The sequence below is a fragment of the Erpetoichthys calabaricus genome, chromosome 2, assembly GCF_900747795.2.
Source record: "Erpetoichthys calabaricus chromosome 2, fErpCal1.3, whole genome shotgun sequence".
Taxonomy (NCBI): Eukaryota; Metazoa; Chordata; class Cladistia; order Polypteriformes; family Polypteridae; genus Erpetoichthys; species Erpetoichthys calabaricus.
This window is the reverse complement of record NC_041395.2, coordinates 297,324,464-297,342,648: the sequence shown is the minus strand read 5'-3', so window position 1 is coordinate 297,342,648 and position 18,185 is coordinate 297,324,464. Positions and strand designations below refer to the sequence as shown.

The 18,185-nt window shown below is 41.1% G+C and overlaps 1 protein-coding gene across 1 annotated transcript in view; it reads left to right on the top strand.

Moving 5' to 3' along the window:
• acsl5 (acyl-CoA synthetase long chain family member 5) overlaps positions 1–18,185 on the top strand; it is a 94,536-nt gene that overhangs the window by 32,212 nt on the left and 44,139 nt on the right. Inside the window, exons 7-10 of the mRNA XM_051922175.1 lie at positions 6,229–6,407; positions 9,005–9,037; positions 9,137–9,188; positions 13,116–13,189. Coding sequence (XP_051778135.1) covers positions 6,229–6,407; positions 9,005–9,037; positions 9,137–9,188; positions 13,116–13,189 — 338 coding nt within the window. The remainder of the gene's footprint in view (positions 1–6,228; positions 6,408–9,004; positions 9,038–9,136; positions 9,189–13,115; positions 13,190–18,185) is intronic.

Below are 18,185 nucleotides of genomic sequence, written 5' to 3'. Positions count from 1 at the left end.
GAAAAACAAAACAAAGGCTCTAATACCAAAACTTCCTAAAGAAAGCACACTATCGCAAAGGTTTTACATTGAAAAATCCATAAACTCGGATGACAAAAAATGCAAAGCATTGACCTTTTAAAGGATTGCATTGATGACATTATGCTATATGCAATCCAGGTCAACTCATAGGAACAAAACCATAAAAACTGTAAAGAAAAAAGTTCACTTAATGGTGGCAGGCATAGAAAACAATCACGATGTTCTGGTGAAACACAAAATATTTTAAAAGTTTTTAAAAAGCATTTGAATCATTTTCTAAGTATTGAAAATAAATTCTCCACATCAAAATACACCAAAAAAAAGCAAGAAGAACTTAAGACAGACGCAGTGAAAATTCAGAAAAATGTAATATAAATGCAAATCATACCATTCTTCTAGTTTTGTTCTTTGTACTCCATTTCCCAAAGCATTTTAAAAGAAGCTGTCATTCAGGACGAGTGTACCATCTGCTCACTGCAAAAAAGATGATCCATGTTTCTGGATGCAATGTGAATTTTCATGGCACATTTCAGTGTAGGGAGCTGAGATTTTTCTGTGTTTTTACTCTTATCTTCTAGTGGCTTTTTTCTGATCTGTTTTACTTTTTCCATTATAGCAGAATGGTGGCTTAATATGACTATTCATATTATTACTGGTTGCATCAAGGTAACTTTTGTTTTTTTGGCTTCCTAAACTCAGCTACAATTCCCCTAACTTTATGAAGACCTTACAGCAGGATTACAGGAAAATCATTGGGAATGTGCATCTATCACTAGGGCCTCTTTAAATTGGCTAAAATCTAGACAACAATCAATAAGAACAGCAAGGATCCATTGTGAAGAAAATTTTGATATGAACAGAAAAATACTGGATTCAGGCAATGCCCAGCGAAGTTCATAGTGGTATAACCAACAGAGAAAGACCTCCAGGATATGAAATGCCCTACCAAGTTTTAGAAAACCACCAACACAATCCGTTCCGGACACAGTAGATGTGTCAATTGTCTTTTTACATGAAGAGTACAGTAATCCCTAGCCCAGAGTGTATCTGCAGAGTTCCTAACGATACAATTTCTCATAATGTACAGAACTGTGAATGCATGTCATACCCTAGAGAGTGGACAGATATTTTGACGCTACTCCATTTGTGACCGAGCGGATAAAAAACCTGAACATTATATAGTGACTGCCCTTTTTTATGATTCAGAGTAAATTCACCTGTTTATTTTATATATATATAATGTGAATCAAGAAACTTTTTGAGGCATTGGCAATATTTGGGGTGCCAACCTGGCCACAACACTGTTTGATAATAAGCTGTCTTACAAAATAAGTTGGAGTCCCATAGGACACAAAATAAAAGAAAGGAAAGTTGTGCTCCTCACATGTCTTGCAGTTGGGTTTACAGAGACCAGGTCAAAAGACAACCTCCATCGCTGGGATCTCTGTTTATATTAGCCCGCTCCTGGAAAGGGCGGCCACCTCCGACGTCCATTGGGGTGGGGTTAGGCAGAGTCTTCAGGCATTGGCTCTGTGCTGTGGAGAAAAAGAGACTCAGTTAGTGGCAAGTTTGGATTACACTGCTTATTTGACCCCTTGGAAAGTCCCCAAGCATACATGCTTGACAATACTTTCGCATATTTATATCTGTATACAGTTATATGTCCTTCGACATATTTATATTTCATGTCAGGTTATTCTGTACAGTTGCCATACGATAGTATGCAGATGGAAGACATATGTGTATTGTTGTACATATTGCATAACTAGCTGTCTCTCGTGGCTCCATTCGTGTAGTAGTGAAACAGGACAGACTTTAAAAAACAATAAACAAAAAGATATCGCTAGCTAAGTGGAGGCAAGTTACACTCCAAATCACAGAGGTAGACCGAATCCCCACTCCTGATGTCACGCTTTCCCCTCCCCTCGGCCCACAGCCTCTGTCTCAGATTAGCACGAATATATCAATCCTGCAAGCGAACTATGATTCTTAGCATGACGACAGAAGTCGCAAAATCAACCGGAATGTTCAAGGAAATTCTAGAAAAAAAAACCCGATCTAAATCCGTTAAGCAGTTTTCTCATTCGCTATCTAAGCGGATGTAAGAAACGCCCAGAGGCTGGAGGGCCTCGCTCCACTACCCTCGGCCCGCTGCATCTCTCTCGAATTAGTGCAAATAAATTGGTGCCGCAAGCAAACTATGATACTTAGGGCTATGAGAGAAGTCGCAAAATCAACTGGAATGTTCAAGCAAATTATAGAAAAAAATTGTTAAGTAGTTCTCTCATGAAAAGCGGACAAACCTACAGACAGACAGACATATGTTGGATTTTACACTATATACATATAGAGATGGTTATCTGCTTTTGTTAATCATTGTTTTTTGTGTTTATGTTACATTTCTTTTTCTGAAATATTTGTAATTGGGGTCTTAAGAAGGTTTAGGTTTAGGTTTATTTGTCATATATAGGTTAACACAGGGTCAACATACAATGAAATGTGTATGACGAGAAAAACAAGTCACTCAGCCTAGATCCAATAAAGCTTAAAAAAAGATTACAAGTTAAAAATAGACAAGCCATATAAAATAAAATGTGTACGTTTTAAAAGAAGTTATAGAGCAATATGAGTTGAATGAGCAGCAAGTACAAATGACAGTTATTGCACAGATAATGTTTTATAAGTACAGATGCATATTCCATAAAGTGCAGATGCATGTTCCAGTCAGTATTCTGAGTGTGTGCAGGTACAGTTTGTGTGTGAGTAGTGCAATGTAGATGTAATGTAAGTGTGTGTAAGTGTTCAGGTGTTGCTGTTGAGGAGTCGAATGGCCTGGTGGTAAAAGCTGTTCTTAAGTCTTGTTGTCCGAGCAGCCAGACTCCTGTATCGTCTGCCAGACGGTAACAAGTAGAACAGCTGGCGTGCTGGATGGCTGTGGTCCTTTATGATGCTGCTTGTCTTACGCAAGCACCGATGGAGGTAAATGTCTTCAATGGCAGGAAGACTCTTGCCCGTGATGTGTTCTGCTGCCTTTACCACTCTCTGTAGTGATTTCCGGCTGCTGGCAGAGCAGCTCCCATACCAGACGGTAATGCAGCCCGTCAGCAGACTCTCGACCACACTCCTGTAAAAGTTTGAGGTGATGTTGGCATTCATGCCAAACTTCCTTAGCCTCCTCAGGAAGTAGAGCCGCTGGCGAGCTTTCTTGACCACAGTGTCTATGTGAAGGGTCAACGAGAGATCCTTGGTGATGTTTACTCCGAGGAACTTGAAGCTGTTAACCCTTTCAACTTCTATGCCGCTGATGTAGATGGCCTGGTGTTCTCTGCCTTGTTGTTTTCGATAGTCCACAATCATCTCCTTGGTTTTGCTGACGTTAAGAGACAAGTTGTTATCTAGGCACCAATTACTCAATGCCAGCACCTCCTCTCTGTAGGCCATCTCATCGTTGTCAGTGATAAGGCCTATGATGGTTGTGTCGTCTGCAAACTTGATGATGGTGTTTGTGCTGTGTTTTGCAACACAGTCATGGGTGAACAAGGAATACAAGAGGGGGCTAAGCACACAGCCCTGCGGCACTCCTGTGTTTAAAATGACCACCTGGGGCCTGTTTGTGAGGAAAGAGAAAATCCATCTGCAGATGGTCGTCCCCAACCCAAGGTCGTCAAGGTTCAAGACGAGTTTTGAGGGGATGATGGTGTTGAATGCCGAGCTGTAATCTATGAACAGCATTCTTACATATGTATTTCCTCTTTCCAGGTGGGTGAGGACACTGTTTATTGTTAACGCAACGGCATCCTCTGTCGATCTGTTTGCTCTGTAAGAAGAAGCACACTTAAGAAGAATAAATTGAAACCTATTGTGTCATTAAAACTCTTTTGCCTCATTTATTTGTGGCACTGTCCTTACTGCTCTGGCGATACCTTGAGATGCAATCTAAAAATTGTGGCTTTGCACTTTTGTGAGAATTACTTATGAATGCCTTGAAATCACTTCAGATCTTTTTTTGTCCGATGCCTTTTGATTCACTGACTCAAAACCCCAACATGGGAATATACAGTTGACTTGCCTTACTGTTTAGTTATGGAAGACATCAAGCTTTTTATGGGCTCCCCCCTATTTTTGGTCCTCTAGACATGAAAACCCCTCATTTTCAGGCAATGTTTGGACCATATTGTCAGCAAGAAATTACATCCTTCTGATAAAGAATAAACCAATAGGTGTCTTCAGCACATCACATCAGCCGACCCCAGGGATTCACCCTCTGATGGGATACGAGAGATCAATGTTACTCCTTTTCACAAATTTTTTAAAAACTGGGGATTGGTAGTATAGGCATGTGTGGTGTCATTTTATGTTATTTTGAGGTTGCTGATCACGAACATGATAATATTTTGGATATCTGATTCTTTACCGGTGGGGCTAGCCCTCTAAGTGGCACTCCCAGAAGGTTTAAAAATGATAAATATCAAACATAAGCATGTGGGGTATCATTTTAGACTATTTCGAGGTCAGTGATTATGAATGTGTTATTTTTGATTTTTGATCCTTTAGTGGGGATCTAGTCCTCTAAGGCCTAAGAGAAGGTTTATGGATGTGGTGAGAGAGGACATGAAGGTGGTGGGTGTAACAGAGAAAGATGCAGAGGACAGGAAGACATGGAAAAAGATGATCCGCTGTGGCGACCCCTAATGGGAGCAGCCGAAAGAAGAAGAAGAAGTAGGGATTTGGTCTCAGAGGATGAAAAATAACAAATTACTATTATAGTCGACAATATTTAAACCTGTCATGTTGTTTACTAACTAACTTAATCCAGATCAGGGTTGTGGGAGCCCATTCCAGCTAGCACAGGGCTCAAGGCAGTAACAAATCCTGAACAGGGCACTAGTCTATTACAGGGTGAACACACACCCACACACTAAGGTCAGTTTGGCATCACCAATTCACCTAACCTGCATGTCTTTGGACTGTGGGAGGAAAGCCACGCAGACACGGGGGGGAACATGCAAACTCCACACAGGGAGGACCCAGGATGTTAACCTTGGTCTCCTTACTGTGAGGCAGCAGCGCTACCACCGCGCCTGAAATATTTAGACATGAATCATTTCAGTTGAAGCACACAAATATCTTCCATAATTATTCTATTATTATGTACTTCTACCTCTTGAAGTAAATCATTATATTTCTTTTAAAACCCTGAATTAGTGTGACTAGCGCTAATTCTGACTTTTTCTTCTTCTTTTTGATTATTTTTGTTTTATAATTATAAATCTGAGAGGGCACAATACTGTATTTTACATCAGTAGTTCAATCCCCTCAGCCAGTCATAGTCCATGTGGACTTGGCACTTTCTCCACTTGTCTGTGTGGATTTTTCTCCCACATCCTTACAAACACCCTGGTCAGGTGAACCAATAACTTTGAACTGTCACTGTGTGTTTTGTGTGTGCGAATGGGTCGGTCCTGTGATGGATGGGTTACCTGTCCAGATCTGCTTCCAACATGGCTTCCAGGATAGGTTTCAGCCCCCAGCATCAATGTTTTGAAATTATAACAAGAATTAAAAGATGTTATCCAAGGTTATCTCTAGGAACCTGGACTAAACAAACAGGTTGAAAAATAATGAACATATGCAAAAGGAATGAGAAGCAATGAGAACATTGTTAAAGCTGTGGTGGCTAGAGCCTTTTTTCTGAATGAAATTGGTTTCTTTCTTTTCCATCAAGACCCCATTCCCCAAGTCTTCAGAGATTTCGCAAATTTACAAGCACATCATAAATAGTTTTAGTGGCAAACGTAAGCCACCTTTAGACTGACCCACAAAGGTGAATGTGCATAAAAAGACAGAAAAGACACACCACATGACATTCTCCAACCTGTCGAAACAAAGTCAGAGTCAGAGGCAGCCAGAGCCTCCCCCAGTAACATCAGGTGCAGGGCAGGAGCCAACTTTAGGTGGAGTGCCATTGCATCGCAGGTCACACTCACGCATACACACAGGGCCATGTTAGTGTTGCCAGGTCGCCTAAAGTGCATGTCTTTGAGGTGCTGGAAGGAAACTGGAGACTCATAGGGGGAACGTGTAAACACTGGAGTTAGGATTCAAGAACAGGGCAGGGGATTTATGAAGCTACAGAGCTGACCAATGTACAGTATGTATAGTAAAACAGTACTTTTCAATCATTCTTATTTCTATTTATTTCTGCAGCCGAGATTTCCACTGTGATCTGCGACAAGCCTGATAAAGCTGAAATTCTTTTGTCAAACAGTGAGAAAGGCCTCACTCCTGTGCTCAACACCATCATTCTGATGGATTCGTTTGACTCAGAACTGAAGGAACGAGGAGCAAAGTGCAGCGTGGAAGTCTTGTCAATGCAGGAAACAGAGGTACAGTCTTGGTGACATTCTCAGCTTATGATATTGTAAGTCACATCAGTCAGGGACGAGTCACTTAATTCAATCACCAGTGGCAGGGCTGCCTATAAAAATGGAAAGCCTGCAACGTCACAAATAAAATTCCCATCTAGTTGTCTTTTTAAGGATAGATAGGAAGCTACTGAACGGGCATACAGTGAGCCTGAATCTATTGGGTCAGTGCTGGCAAGAAGCAACACGCAGGCTTCAATATTGTCATGTTGTCTGTGCAGCATAGGTAAAAAAAAAACCGGTCCACGACAAAGATATCTGTCAGGAAGCCTTTAATAATGAACTAAACATTATCCAGAATTATTCAGCAATACATTTGCATTGAATTGAATGAAACAGATGCTGCTTTACAGGCCGGTGCTCTAGCTCAGAGTACGGAGCGCTTTTAGTAGGCATCTGCACACCAAGCCTGTGAGCAAACAACGACAAAAAACCCGCACTTTTACTGTGCATGACAACCAAGATAACTCATCACGTGTCAAAGTCACCCTGAATCTTAGAGCAGTTAAAACAACAGCCCTGAACTTTTTCTGGTCACCACACCATTGTCGAGATGAATGACTCAAGCATAACTAAAACTTTTTTTCTGGGAGATTAATATTTTATGGTGGGTTGGCTCCCTGCCTGGGATTGGTTCCCTGCCTTGCGCCCTGTGTTGGCTGGGATTGGCTCCAGCAGACCCCCGTGACCCTGTGTTCGGATTCAGTGAGTTGGAAAATGGATGGATAATATTTTATACTGCCCTGTCACATTGCTTAGCACCAGCCTCCTTGGGTGACATCTGAAGACAGTGTGCCCCACAAGGGGGCACCAGAGAGCCCCAAACCCAAGATACAATATAACACCAGACTTTATCTGAATAAAATAACAGGTATTTATTTACACAAGCACCTTTTACAGACACCTCTTTCCAGCAATGTGCAATAATTATAAAATAAATGAATGATAAATCACCAATCCTTCTTCCTCTCCTCCACTGAGTGTTGCCGGCTGCATCCCATCTCTGACTCTGTGTGGCCGTGGGCTCCTTTATAAACCAGACCCAGGAATGCTTCTGGTGTCATGCTGTAGCTTCCTGGAAGCCATGGAGAGAATAGGGAGGTCCTCCCCTGACAGCCCCTTCTCTTGATCCCCAGGGACCCTGACAGGGCTACACTCAGGGACTCCATCTCCCAAGCACCCCTGCGAGTGTCCCAATTGGATTCCTATACGAGGACCATTGGCACATGGGGAATGGAACCATTCTTGGCTTTTCTCATTCCATCCATTATATTGTGCCAGCTGGACGCAAAGTTATTTTCCTGTCCCAGTCACCTCTTCATCTGTTGTTCAACTCTGGCCTCTTATCTGGGTTAGAAACTATCCTTCCTGTCAGTGGGGATGTCTGTTCTCCTTCAACAACAGGTTGCATGTTCTCCCTGTATCGGTGCACGTCTTCACTTTACCCTCCTGTTTCCTTTCACATCCCAAATATACATAGGTTAGGTTACTTTGTAACTAAATTATTGGCCAAGTAGTGTATGGATGAGTGTGCTCAGCGCTTGACTGGCATCTCTGCCAGGGGTGGTTCCTACATCTTAATGTGTGTGTGCAGTTATTATGTTCACCTTGTGTCTTGGTGGGTTTTCTCTGGGTACTTGGGACTTTGCCCCCTATCCCAAAGGCACACAATGCAATTCTGAATGAAAAATGAGCCATACGATGGAGCCGGTGTTCGTTTCTGAGTGGCACCAGACATGGTTGTCATCCCCAAGACCCTGAGGTGGATTAACAGGTTTGGACAGGTTATGTTACGTTTTCTGTATAATGAGGAGAGAAATAAAATAGATAAAAGAAATGTTAGTGTTCAATCACCAAGCCTTATCTTATATGTTAAAACAATAGGATTGCAGTATATACAGTATGCTTTAGAACCAGGATGACTGGATGTTTTGTGTCCCACAGTCCAAAGACTTTGCCCTTTTAGAATTCCCCTAACCTATCTTTGTGTGTTCCCCATTAAGTCAGCTTCAGATCCATTTCCACCTTGAAGCATTGGTTCCAGCTCAACTATGAGCCTGAATTTGAACATGCAGGTTACATTAAAAACAAAATTGACAGGTGCATTGACGGTGCATATTTTAACTGGCACAAATCCTCCTCGAAAAGTATAAAATGACAAATTCAATAACTAGATCCCGTATTCCGTTCCACATCTCAACTCACTGTAATCCTCCCCTCGTTAGTGGGACAGCGTCTTTTGAAATTGATGCTCTGCCGCTCCATTAATCTCAAGTGACATCAAACCTTTGCTGGGTTATTTGGAGCCTCCTGTACATCAGCTGCAAAGTTTTTCATCTTGTGGTTAATTTGCAAGCATAATATGAATTAGAAGAACTCCGTAGGGGGTACAGCCGTGAATCCCTGTGAGGAGCAGCATTTCTAATGAAATCCCAAAGGTTTACTTGAGGACATCTACTGTATGAAACGTGTTTAAGCCACACAAGTGAATTTTCTCTTCTTTTGCATTTTTGTACAAATTTAATACATTAATTTCTTGTTTTATTTTGTGCTTCTAGGAACTAGGGAAAAACAACTTAAGAAAACCAATTGTAAGTTATTTGTCATTTGATGCCTCTGTGTTTGTGTCTCTAATTCTTCATATATTTGGATGACTAATCCATTAATTTAATAAACATTTCTTTTCACAGCCCCCAAAACCAGAAGACCTTAGTATTGTATGTTTCACAAGTGGCACCACAGGTGAGTTTGGCTTTAATTGTCTGCTGTACGTCTGTCGGCCAGCCATTTTCTAACCTGCTCAGTCCTGAACAGGGTCGCGGGGGTCTAGTTGCAATCTAAAATAAATTTCATTGCATTACAAAACCATCATAACGTGAAAGGTTCTTTAATATATCTGAGTAAGTAACCAGATGGCTCAGTGGTGGAGTGTTTCACAAGTCTGATGAAACCTCGGCTTAGGTGGGCTCTGCAAATTCTCCCCTTATTGGCATAGATTTTCCACTGGGTACTCCTAGAAGTTCTCACATTAGTTGTCATAGAAAGTTGTAGTTTCAAAGTTACCAACGTGAAGGAAGTCAACCTGATATTTTCGAGGTTCTGTGTGTTCCTGGAAGTTGTTGTTCCAAGACAGATATTCACCATTAGCCAATCAACTTTAAACAGCGTGCATGACTCTTCATACTATGGGTGACTCATCCCTGGCAGATGCAACTTGTGGCCGTAACTCGACACATTAAATAAACCGATTAAATAAACTTTGAATAATGACAGATTTTTTAAGTGCAGGCTCTAAGCATTATGCACATGTGTTTTGGGAATGAGAACCAAAGAGTCCCTTTTTTGAGCTCAAACATGGAATTTTGTGCGCATTTTCATACACTTCCTCATTGGTGATGTTAGAGACTCATTTTAAAGCCTATTGGGTGAATGCAAATGACTGCCCTGGAACAGTAACTCTGATGTCATTCCTGTACTGACTGAGATTGCGACAGTGAGAGTTTCGTAATAAATAGGATGAGGAGATGAGATGCAGGCTGAAGGTGAAACCATTACAGCCATTCGTCGATTTTGGGACTGGCCATATCTCGAATTAGATGTATGATGGTCACAAAGTGTACAGGTCTTTCCAGTTGAGGCTCTGGGAAGGTCTTGTGTGGGACACCAGTACACATACTTTAATTGCCGGGATGGAGTTGTACAAACCAAACTTTGTGCTTCGCAGTTGCACATCGGATTGATATTAGACTATTTCTCAAACATGGGATTCATCTGTGCTTTGCGAGTGGGTCACGGTGGGTTACTTAAATGATCAGCAGTACAGCGTGATATGTTTCCCAGTTTCTACGTGAGGTTATTTAACCAAAGGGGACCCCTGATTACACTCGTTTCACAAAGGGGGTGGTTTGTAATTATTGCTATTGGGTTGTCAATGAATTTAAAAAGGTAAACTGGGGTTGAAAAACACTATATAAGGAAGGTGGTGAATTACCCATGTTGACATGCTGGTCAAAACAAACATTTAAGGGCCCTCCAAGAGTTAGAAAATATACGAGACCTGGAGAAATAATAATAATAATAACAAAAGATTTTTTACTGAAGTTTGTTTTGGCAATTTCTTGAACAATATCAGCCGTCATGAATACACAAAGATTGCAGCCATATCACCTGCACTTCAGAACAGGTCATTCACCTGAAGCTAAGCCTGTTTGGGCCCGGACAGTACTTGGATGGGAGACCATCTAGGAAAAGCTTGGGTTGCTGCTGGAAGAGGTGTTGGTGAGATCTATGGGGGGGAATATGCTTAATCTGTGGTCTGAAAGTGGATGCCAATGCCCGAGTGCTGTGGCGTGAATACTGTGCTGTAAACATGGTGGCATCAGATGAGACATAAAACCAAGGCCCTGACTCTCTGTGGCCTTCATAAAGAGCAGGCTGCATCCCAATATCCAGGTCATCATGGCCTAGTCATTCTGGGCCCCTAATCACCCCCTATCTCTAATTGGCTCTCTCTCTCTCACCACTTCACCACATAATAGCTAATGACTACTGTAAGTCAGCAGCTTTACCACTCTGCCACCATGCCGACCACAACATGTGTAATTATTAACAGTATTCATTATTTAAATGAAGTTAACGACTTATCTGTAAAATGTTACATACATACTGTAATGCATTTCATCATGAAAATGATATCAAATATACTGTAAATCTAAGGATTCTAAATGTGCAGAGTGCTGGAATATTATAAATGTAATGTGTTCTGTTCGGTGATTGCTGTTTGCTGCTGCTGTCAGTTCAGGAGGAAGCCCCAGAAGCACGTAGCGATTAACAACTGGGTCGATTTGAAGATGACATTTATGACGGTCTACTTTAATGATAAAGTAAATTACGAGGTTAAAGTGGAAAATTTGAGATTAAAGCCGAAGTTTCCACTTTAATCACAAAATAGACCTTTTCACCATGTCCTTAATTATTTTCTCTATGGCTCAAATATGCTGCTGTACATTCTGACGCTGTTGTGCAGGTGCAAAAAAAAAAAAAACACATTATGTGAGACCTTTAAATTGTATCATGTCCTTTACATTTTGGAATATGCAAAAAGAAATATGAATACATTTGTATGTCAGCAATTTGCTTCACCATATCGAACCATTCATCAAACATTGAAGCGCGCACATCGATCCTGGAGGATCCTCAAAGTGTCTTTCTGTCACATGTAGATAGTAAACAGAGACTCTTACGTCACATTCTGACTTTTATCACACTGCGCCCCCCCCCAGACTTTTTGCTGGTACTGCAACTCGCATTGCATTAATTTATGAGGACCTGCTCAGAGGACGCGTCAAATGAATGCTGGGAACGTGTAGCAGCCATGATGCATGCACATACGTGTTCTGAGCGTGAAGTATAAACGAGCTCTAAGAATGTGAGAGAATATCAAAAGAATGAGAAAGGCCGTAGAGCAGAGCCCTCGACGTTCAGCATGATGTTAGTTGACAGCACTAAGCATGTCAGACTGGACTGCGTGCAGAATTCTTCATCAGAAATGATCCTATCCCCCAAATAAAATACAGATAGTGCATACATTTTTAGCAATAATTTAGCTACATGACCCAACCTTTTGTACTCAGTTAATTGAATTGCTAAATGAAAACTGAACAACCTGTACTGAACAATTTGTGAACTGATGTTTAATGAAAGGTAAAGCTCATTTGAAAAGTGGTATTTAAGGCAAGGTAATCACCCTGCATTGACTCCTTCATTTTTGACTACTTATTTAGTGCCAGTCAAGTCAAGTGGCCATTCATACTACCCATTTAAAAACCACCAGCCCCTCCTGCTGCTCCCATTATAAAGAGTGTATTTCTCTCAGCTTTACTAAATAACAGTTATTTACATTTATATGGTACTTTCGAAGTGTTTTTCATAGTGAGTGGGGAGCCACTTCAACCACCACTAATGTGCAGCATCCACCTGGATGATGTGACGACAGCCATTATTGTGCCAGTACGCTCGTCACACGTGAGCTGTTAGGTGGTGAAGTCGTGAGAGAGAGACAGTTAGAGACAGGGGATGATTAGGAAGGGGCAGAATGACTAGGCCATGGAGGGCAATTTAGCCTGGGCATCGGGATACACCCGGAGATCTTTTGTGACCTCAGAGAGTCAGGTTTTACATCTCATCTGAACATCGGTGCCATTTTTACAACAAAGTACCCCCATCATTCTACTGGGGCAATGAAGTCCACATTAAGACCACATGGTAGACACCTCCTGCTGGCCTCACCAGCACCTCTTCCAGCAGCCTAAGCTTACAACTAAGCATTTACACTGGCAGTGATTATACAGTACTTCAGGAGTCTATTCCCTGTTTTAACTGATAATTATTGTTCTACTAACAATAAATTTGCTTTTCACTTTTGTTCTTTGAATAATTTTGTTGTCAGAAATATGCTTAAACAGAACCAAAAGGTTTTCCTCTTTCTTATTATATGGCCGTAGTTATTTTTCTATGTATGATTCTGCTGTCACTGTGGTAATAATCCTCTTCTTGGATCCCAGTATGGCCCTGATTTCTTTATATGGGTCCTCAGATTGACAAGTTTTACATTATCAAAGTGTTGTGCAGTTCCTCATCTCACTTTTGCCCTGCTTCTCTGCCCACTAGGAGACCCTAAAGGCGCCATGCTGACACATGAAAATGTCGTTGCAGATGCTGCCGGTTTCATTAAAAGCCTTGAGGTTGGTTTTATAATTTTATTCCTTGCATTTGTATACTCATCAAGGAGCTCAGAATTCAGCAAAGGGGCTCAGCTGAAGCCCTGCAGATCTTCAAAGTTCGTCCTCAGGTCCTTGATAATCACTTTAAAGACGACTGACAATGGCCAGGGCTTCCTGCTCAGAGGGCCACACCAGAGAAAGTGAAACGGGAGTTACAACAGTGTGTACTTTTGTATGGGGTGATGAGATAAGCCACCTTTATATTTCAGAAAAGGTAAATGAAACCTGATGTAAACTTTGACCTAAAAAAGAAAAGCGGGACTTTGCTCATTTGTTTGTTGATTTGTGCTCTCCTCTTTTACAAAGGTGCGTAAACAATGAACAAAAAATTTTAAAAAATCACTACACTTGTCCCTGTGGGGAGTGTCTTGTGAATTTACAGCAAAGGTAATAAAAAATGTCACACTTCAACATATAATGGCAATGAGCACAATCTCATTCATGTATTCATTCATCCATTCACTCATTTAGTTTCAAAAGCAATTTATTCCAATAAAGGGTCTTGGGGCAACATAATGAATTAAGAGAATAAAAAAAAAAAACATTAAGAGTACAAGCAAAAAAAATTGCACTCTTTGTTTTATATAATGTCCTCCTCAGAGCACACCATTACAACTTGAAGAATAGTAATGCGATAAAATGAAACCCTTTTAGTAGCAGAGGAGTTTTAAGGCTGCTACCCACCCTAAGTGACCATCCCATTCTGAATGAATGAATACTATACAGTAAAACCTTGGATTGTGAGTAACTTCGTCTGCGAGTGTTTTGCAAGACAAGCTAAAATTTTTAATAAATTTTAACTTGATGAACGAGCGAGGTCTTGCAATACAAGTAGTACTTATGCGCTTTGTCTGCCGAGTGTTACGTGATCCCAACGTGATCTCACTGCGGGACTGCGGGTAATTGTCTCTCATGTTTGGCTCGGTCTCAGTCGGATTGCCTCACTCATATAGTCAACATCCGTATGAGTGTATATTGTTTACTATAGCATGGTGACCACGTGTGTGTTGTAACGTGCGAGTCCCTGTCATGTACCCCAAAACACAAGGCTGAGTCTCAGTACTTTAGCAAAACCAGCTTTTAGTCAGCTTGAAACAGGAACAGCACGGCTATTTATTGTAGCGGGATCTACCGCTCTCCTATACGCAGACACAGCAGTCAGGCAGGGTCGTGACCAGGTTAGTGGCCAAGTAATACTGTGCTCTTACTATTTTTAATGTTCCTTGCATCACCCATCGACGGTAGGCACTTATAGCACAACCGCGATCTTTTCTGATTCACTTTTACGGCGAACTGCTACAGCGCTGAGAGCCTGTGGTTGCTTAGGGACGCTCTTCCACGTATCATCCCGTTGGGGGGGAATCCCAAAAGAGTTTAGAAACCTTGCAGTGCATAAAGTATTTTTTTTAATTTTGTGTCCAAATGTAGTGACTCTTCAGGCAAAAGCAACTGTCATTGGATAGGTTTCCTTGTTAAAGTCGCAAAAAAAGAAAAAGATTCCAGTGAGCCAACAGATAGCAGGGATTCCGTTATTTAGAATGAAAGTCGTCCTACACGATAACTCTCCTCCTCCTCCTCCTCTCCTCTTTCTCGTCTCCCTCACACCAGCCATGATTCTTTTCAAAGGTAAAGTGCAGGTTAATTTGTTTTACATAATTTTACTTTATATTTTAATCATTTTTATATGAATATTTTTGGGTTGTAGAACAAATCATCTGAGTTTCCATTATTTCTTATGGGAAAATTCACGTTGATATATGAGTGCTTTGGATTACAAGCACGTTTCCGGAATGAATTATGCTTGCAAACCAAGGCTCCACTGTATATTTATTGTCACTGCACAGGTACAACAAAATTGGCTAGGGTCATAGGAGGAACCACTAGCCATTTAATGTCAAAATCAGGCAGAGTGTTAAAGAGTTAATTCTGTGCATAGCAAGTTGACTAACACTGCGCCCTGGGAGAGCTCAGGTCTCTCACCATCTACCTGTTCAGATGAGCTGATTATTCTAATTGTTGATAAACTGCATATTTTAATATATTTGCCTTGGATTTTTACCATGTCCATATAAAATGCAGACCTGTCCCATCTGGATCATCCCATTGGCACGGCTACAAGTGTTTATGGGCTGCCATCCCACTAATGCATTCCAGATAAATTCCTATTTCACCTACAGTATGTCATAGGTCTGCCCTTAAGGGTCTGAATATTTCTTAAGGTATTGTCTTAATCCAAGGTACAAATGCAATACCAGGAGCGCCTAGAAATCTAAAATGTGTGTGTGTGTGTTCCTTGAAAATAAAATTTAAATACATGTTCAAAATCACTCAACGCCCATTGCTGGGTTTGCAGAAAATTATTGTAGCAGACAGCTCTTCACAGACAGGGCACCAGTCTGTGTTTCTATGTATTCTTTCTCTTTCTTTTCTGTCAACTATTCTGAGGGGACCTGCAAGTAAGAATTTCCTTATACAATGTAAACATGACAAAAAACTTGACTTGACTTGTGAGCTCTTTGGAAGGTCATGTCATGTCATTTTCTAACCCACTTAATCCAGATCAGGGTTGCAGGATGCTGGAGCCAGGAGCTAGGAACAAACCCTGGACAGGCACTTTGGAAGGTGGAGAGCCTAATTGATGGAGTGGCTGTTGTTATGATCAGCACACAAAATAATAAAATGCTAAGAGATCTCTATGAGACCCATAAATCTGGCCCGGGCCTTTCCAAGTCTGCCCAGAGAAGGCCTCAACCAAAGGTGGCCTGAACCCAATACTCTACTGGCTGGCAATGGCCTACACAGACCGAAAAGTGAATGTGACTTCAAAAAATCAAAAATTCATTTCAAGGATCTGACAAATGATAATCTTTATTGCGAGGAACAAAAGATCAAAAAAGACAAAGACAGGCAGAAATGAAGGCAGAAACGGCTTACCTAACAGGCAAACCACCGCAAACAAATCCCAAGTTTAACCCAAATAATCAAAGGACAAAACAGGGGCAGAAAATGAAACGATCCAGAGAATCAATACTCACAAAAAACTCTCTTCTCTTTGAAGGTCAGACAAGAATAGAACCACCAAGGGACTCGCTTTCAAGGTTGACTTTATTAGCTGAAGGTGGTCCCTTAGAAGTGAGTTAAGGGTAGTCCCATCTCTTGGCATTCCACCCACAAAATAAAAGTAACATCAGAAAATATCACAGGGATGTTAAATAAAAAAAAACACAATATTAACCAAAAAACATGAAACATACATAAAGAAGAAAGTAAATGAAAAACACGCATAAGGCAGAGAAAAAACCTTGGGTAAAAAATAGCAGTGGCAGAAGCCCATCCAGCGGAGAATTGAAGTGAAATCTTTGACAAGTCTCAGGTGGAATTTAGATAAATTGTTGGGACTTATAAAGAGAAGCCATACACAGACCCTGCTTGCCTTGGTCTCAGTGATGCTGTACAGGGTGATGGTGGATAGCAGAACATGATGGAGATTGCTGTAACACTACTTTACATTTGGAATGGTGTGATTGTGCATTCCATGCTCTTAACTGTCTAGTGCAGAAGCGCCAATCTGTTGGCAGGGTGGGAAATTGGTACACAACGCATACAATTACTTTAATCCACATGCTGAATTAGCCATTTTAGTGTTATACAAACAGCATCTAAGTGTTTATGTCTCTTGAAAAGTGTCTGTTCTGCATGATGATGGGCAGAAATACAAGGATGGGCACAATACAATTGAGTACAGAAAAACATTCTTAACCCTACTTATTTCAATTCAGGGTAGTGGAGGACCTGAGGGGGTCTCAGCACTACTGAATACAAAGTGGAGAACAACCTCGGCACAGAGTAGAATCCATCAAAAGATCCCCTTCAGTCAATGTTAAATACGCAGTAGCCTGACAGGCATAAATACTACTCTTAAAATTGACCTACAATAAAATATTATTCAATTATTAATGCAATGAGGCCAAATATTGGTTTGGGGCAGCCACCCATATATTATGACTTAGGTGCAAATGGGCATTTTGATTGAGTTGTTCACAGGTTGGAGACCAAAGCAGAACTGATTTAAGAGTGCAAATATGGAGGCTTTAAAGGCCCAGGACAGGAAGTGACATCATCGGGACAAGAAGTGACATCATTAATAGCGCCAGAACTGGAAGTGCCATCTTTAGGACCAGAGGCGACGTCATCAATAGCACCCATACCGGAAGTGATGTCATCCATGACGCCAAGACCTAGCAGGATTTCCCATGAAAGGTCTGCAGAGGATTGAGAGAGAAAGTCAGTGCAGCTCACCACCCCCTGGTCTGGTGTGGTACTACTATCATTCAGGCCCTTTTGCTACCTCCCAATCGCATGTGTGTGACAATATCAAACCCCCTGGTCTTGGAATATACAGAGGCTGAAACATTCACACAATTTTTACATTTATATTCATTTGCTTAGCAGGTGCTTTTATTCAATGCGACTTACAAAAGAGTTTAAGATAATTGAGTAAACATCACTTTGGGGGACTGCTTGAGAAACAAGTATTACAGGACAAGGTTACAAACCAAGTGAAGAGATCAGAATAAAATTCAAGAGAGTTACAATTCATTGATTACAACACCTAACAGCTAACATGAGTTAGACAGAAATTCATCAAGCAAGAGAGTCTTCAAATGCCTCTTAAACACATTGAGGAGGTCCGCATTTCACCAGCTATGAGTTATATATGAAAAGAGTCTGGATTGAGATTTGATGCCATGGACATGTGGTATCACCAGACGCCTTTCATCAGTCGACGTGAATGGGTGAGAATGAGCATAGGACCTCACAAGTGTCTGCATATAAATATACAGTAGATGTTAACCCATTGACTACTCTGTAGACAGGCATCAAGGATTTGAACTTAATATGTGCGGCTACAGGGAGCCAATGGAAACAGAAAGTCAAATGTGCCTGTGTAGGTTGA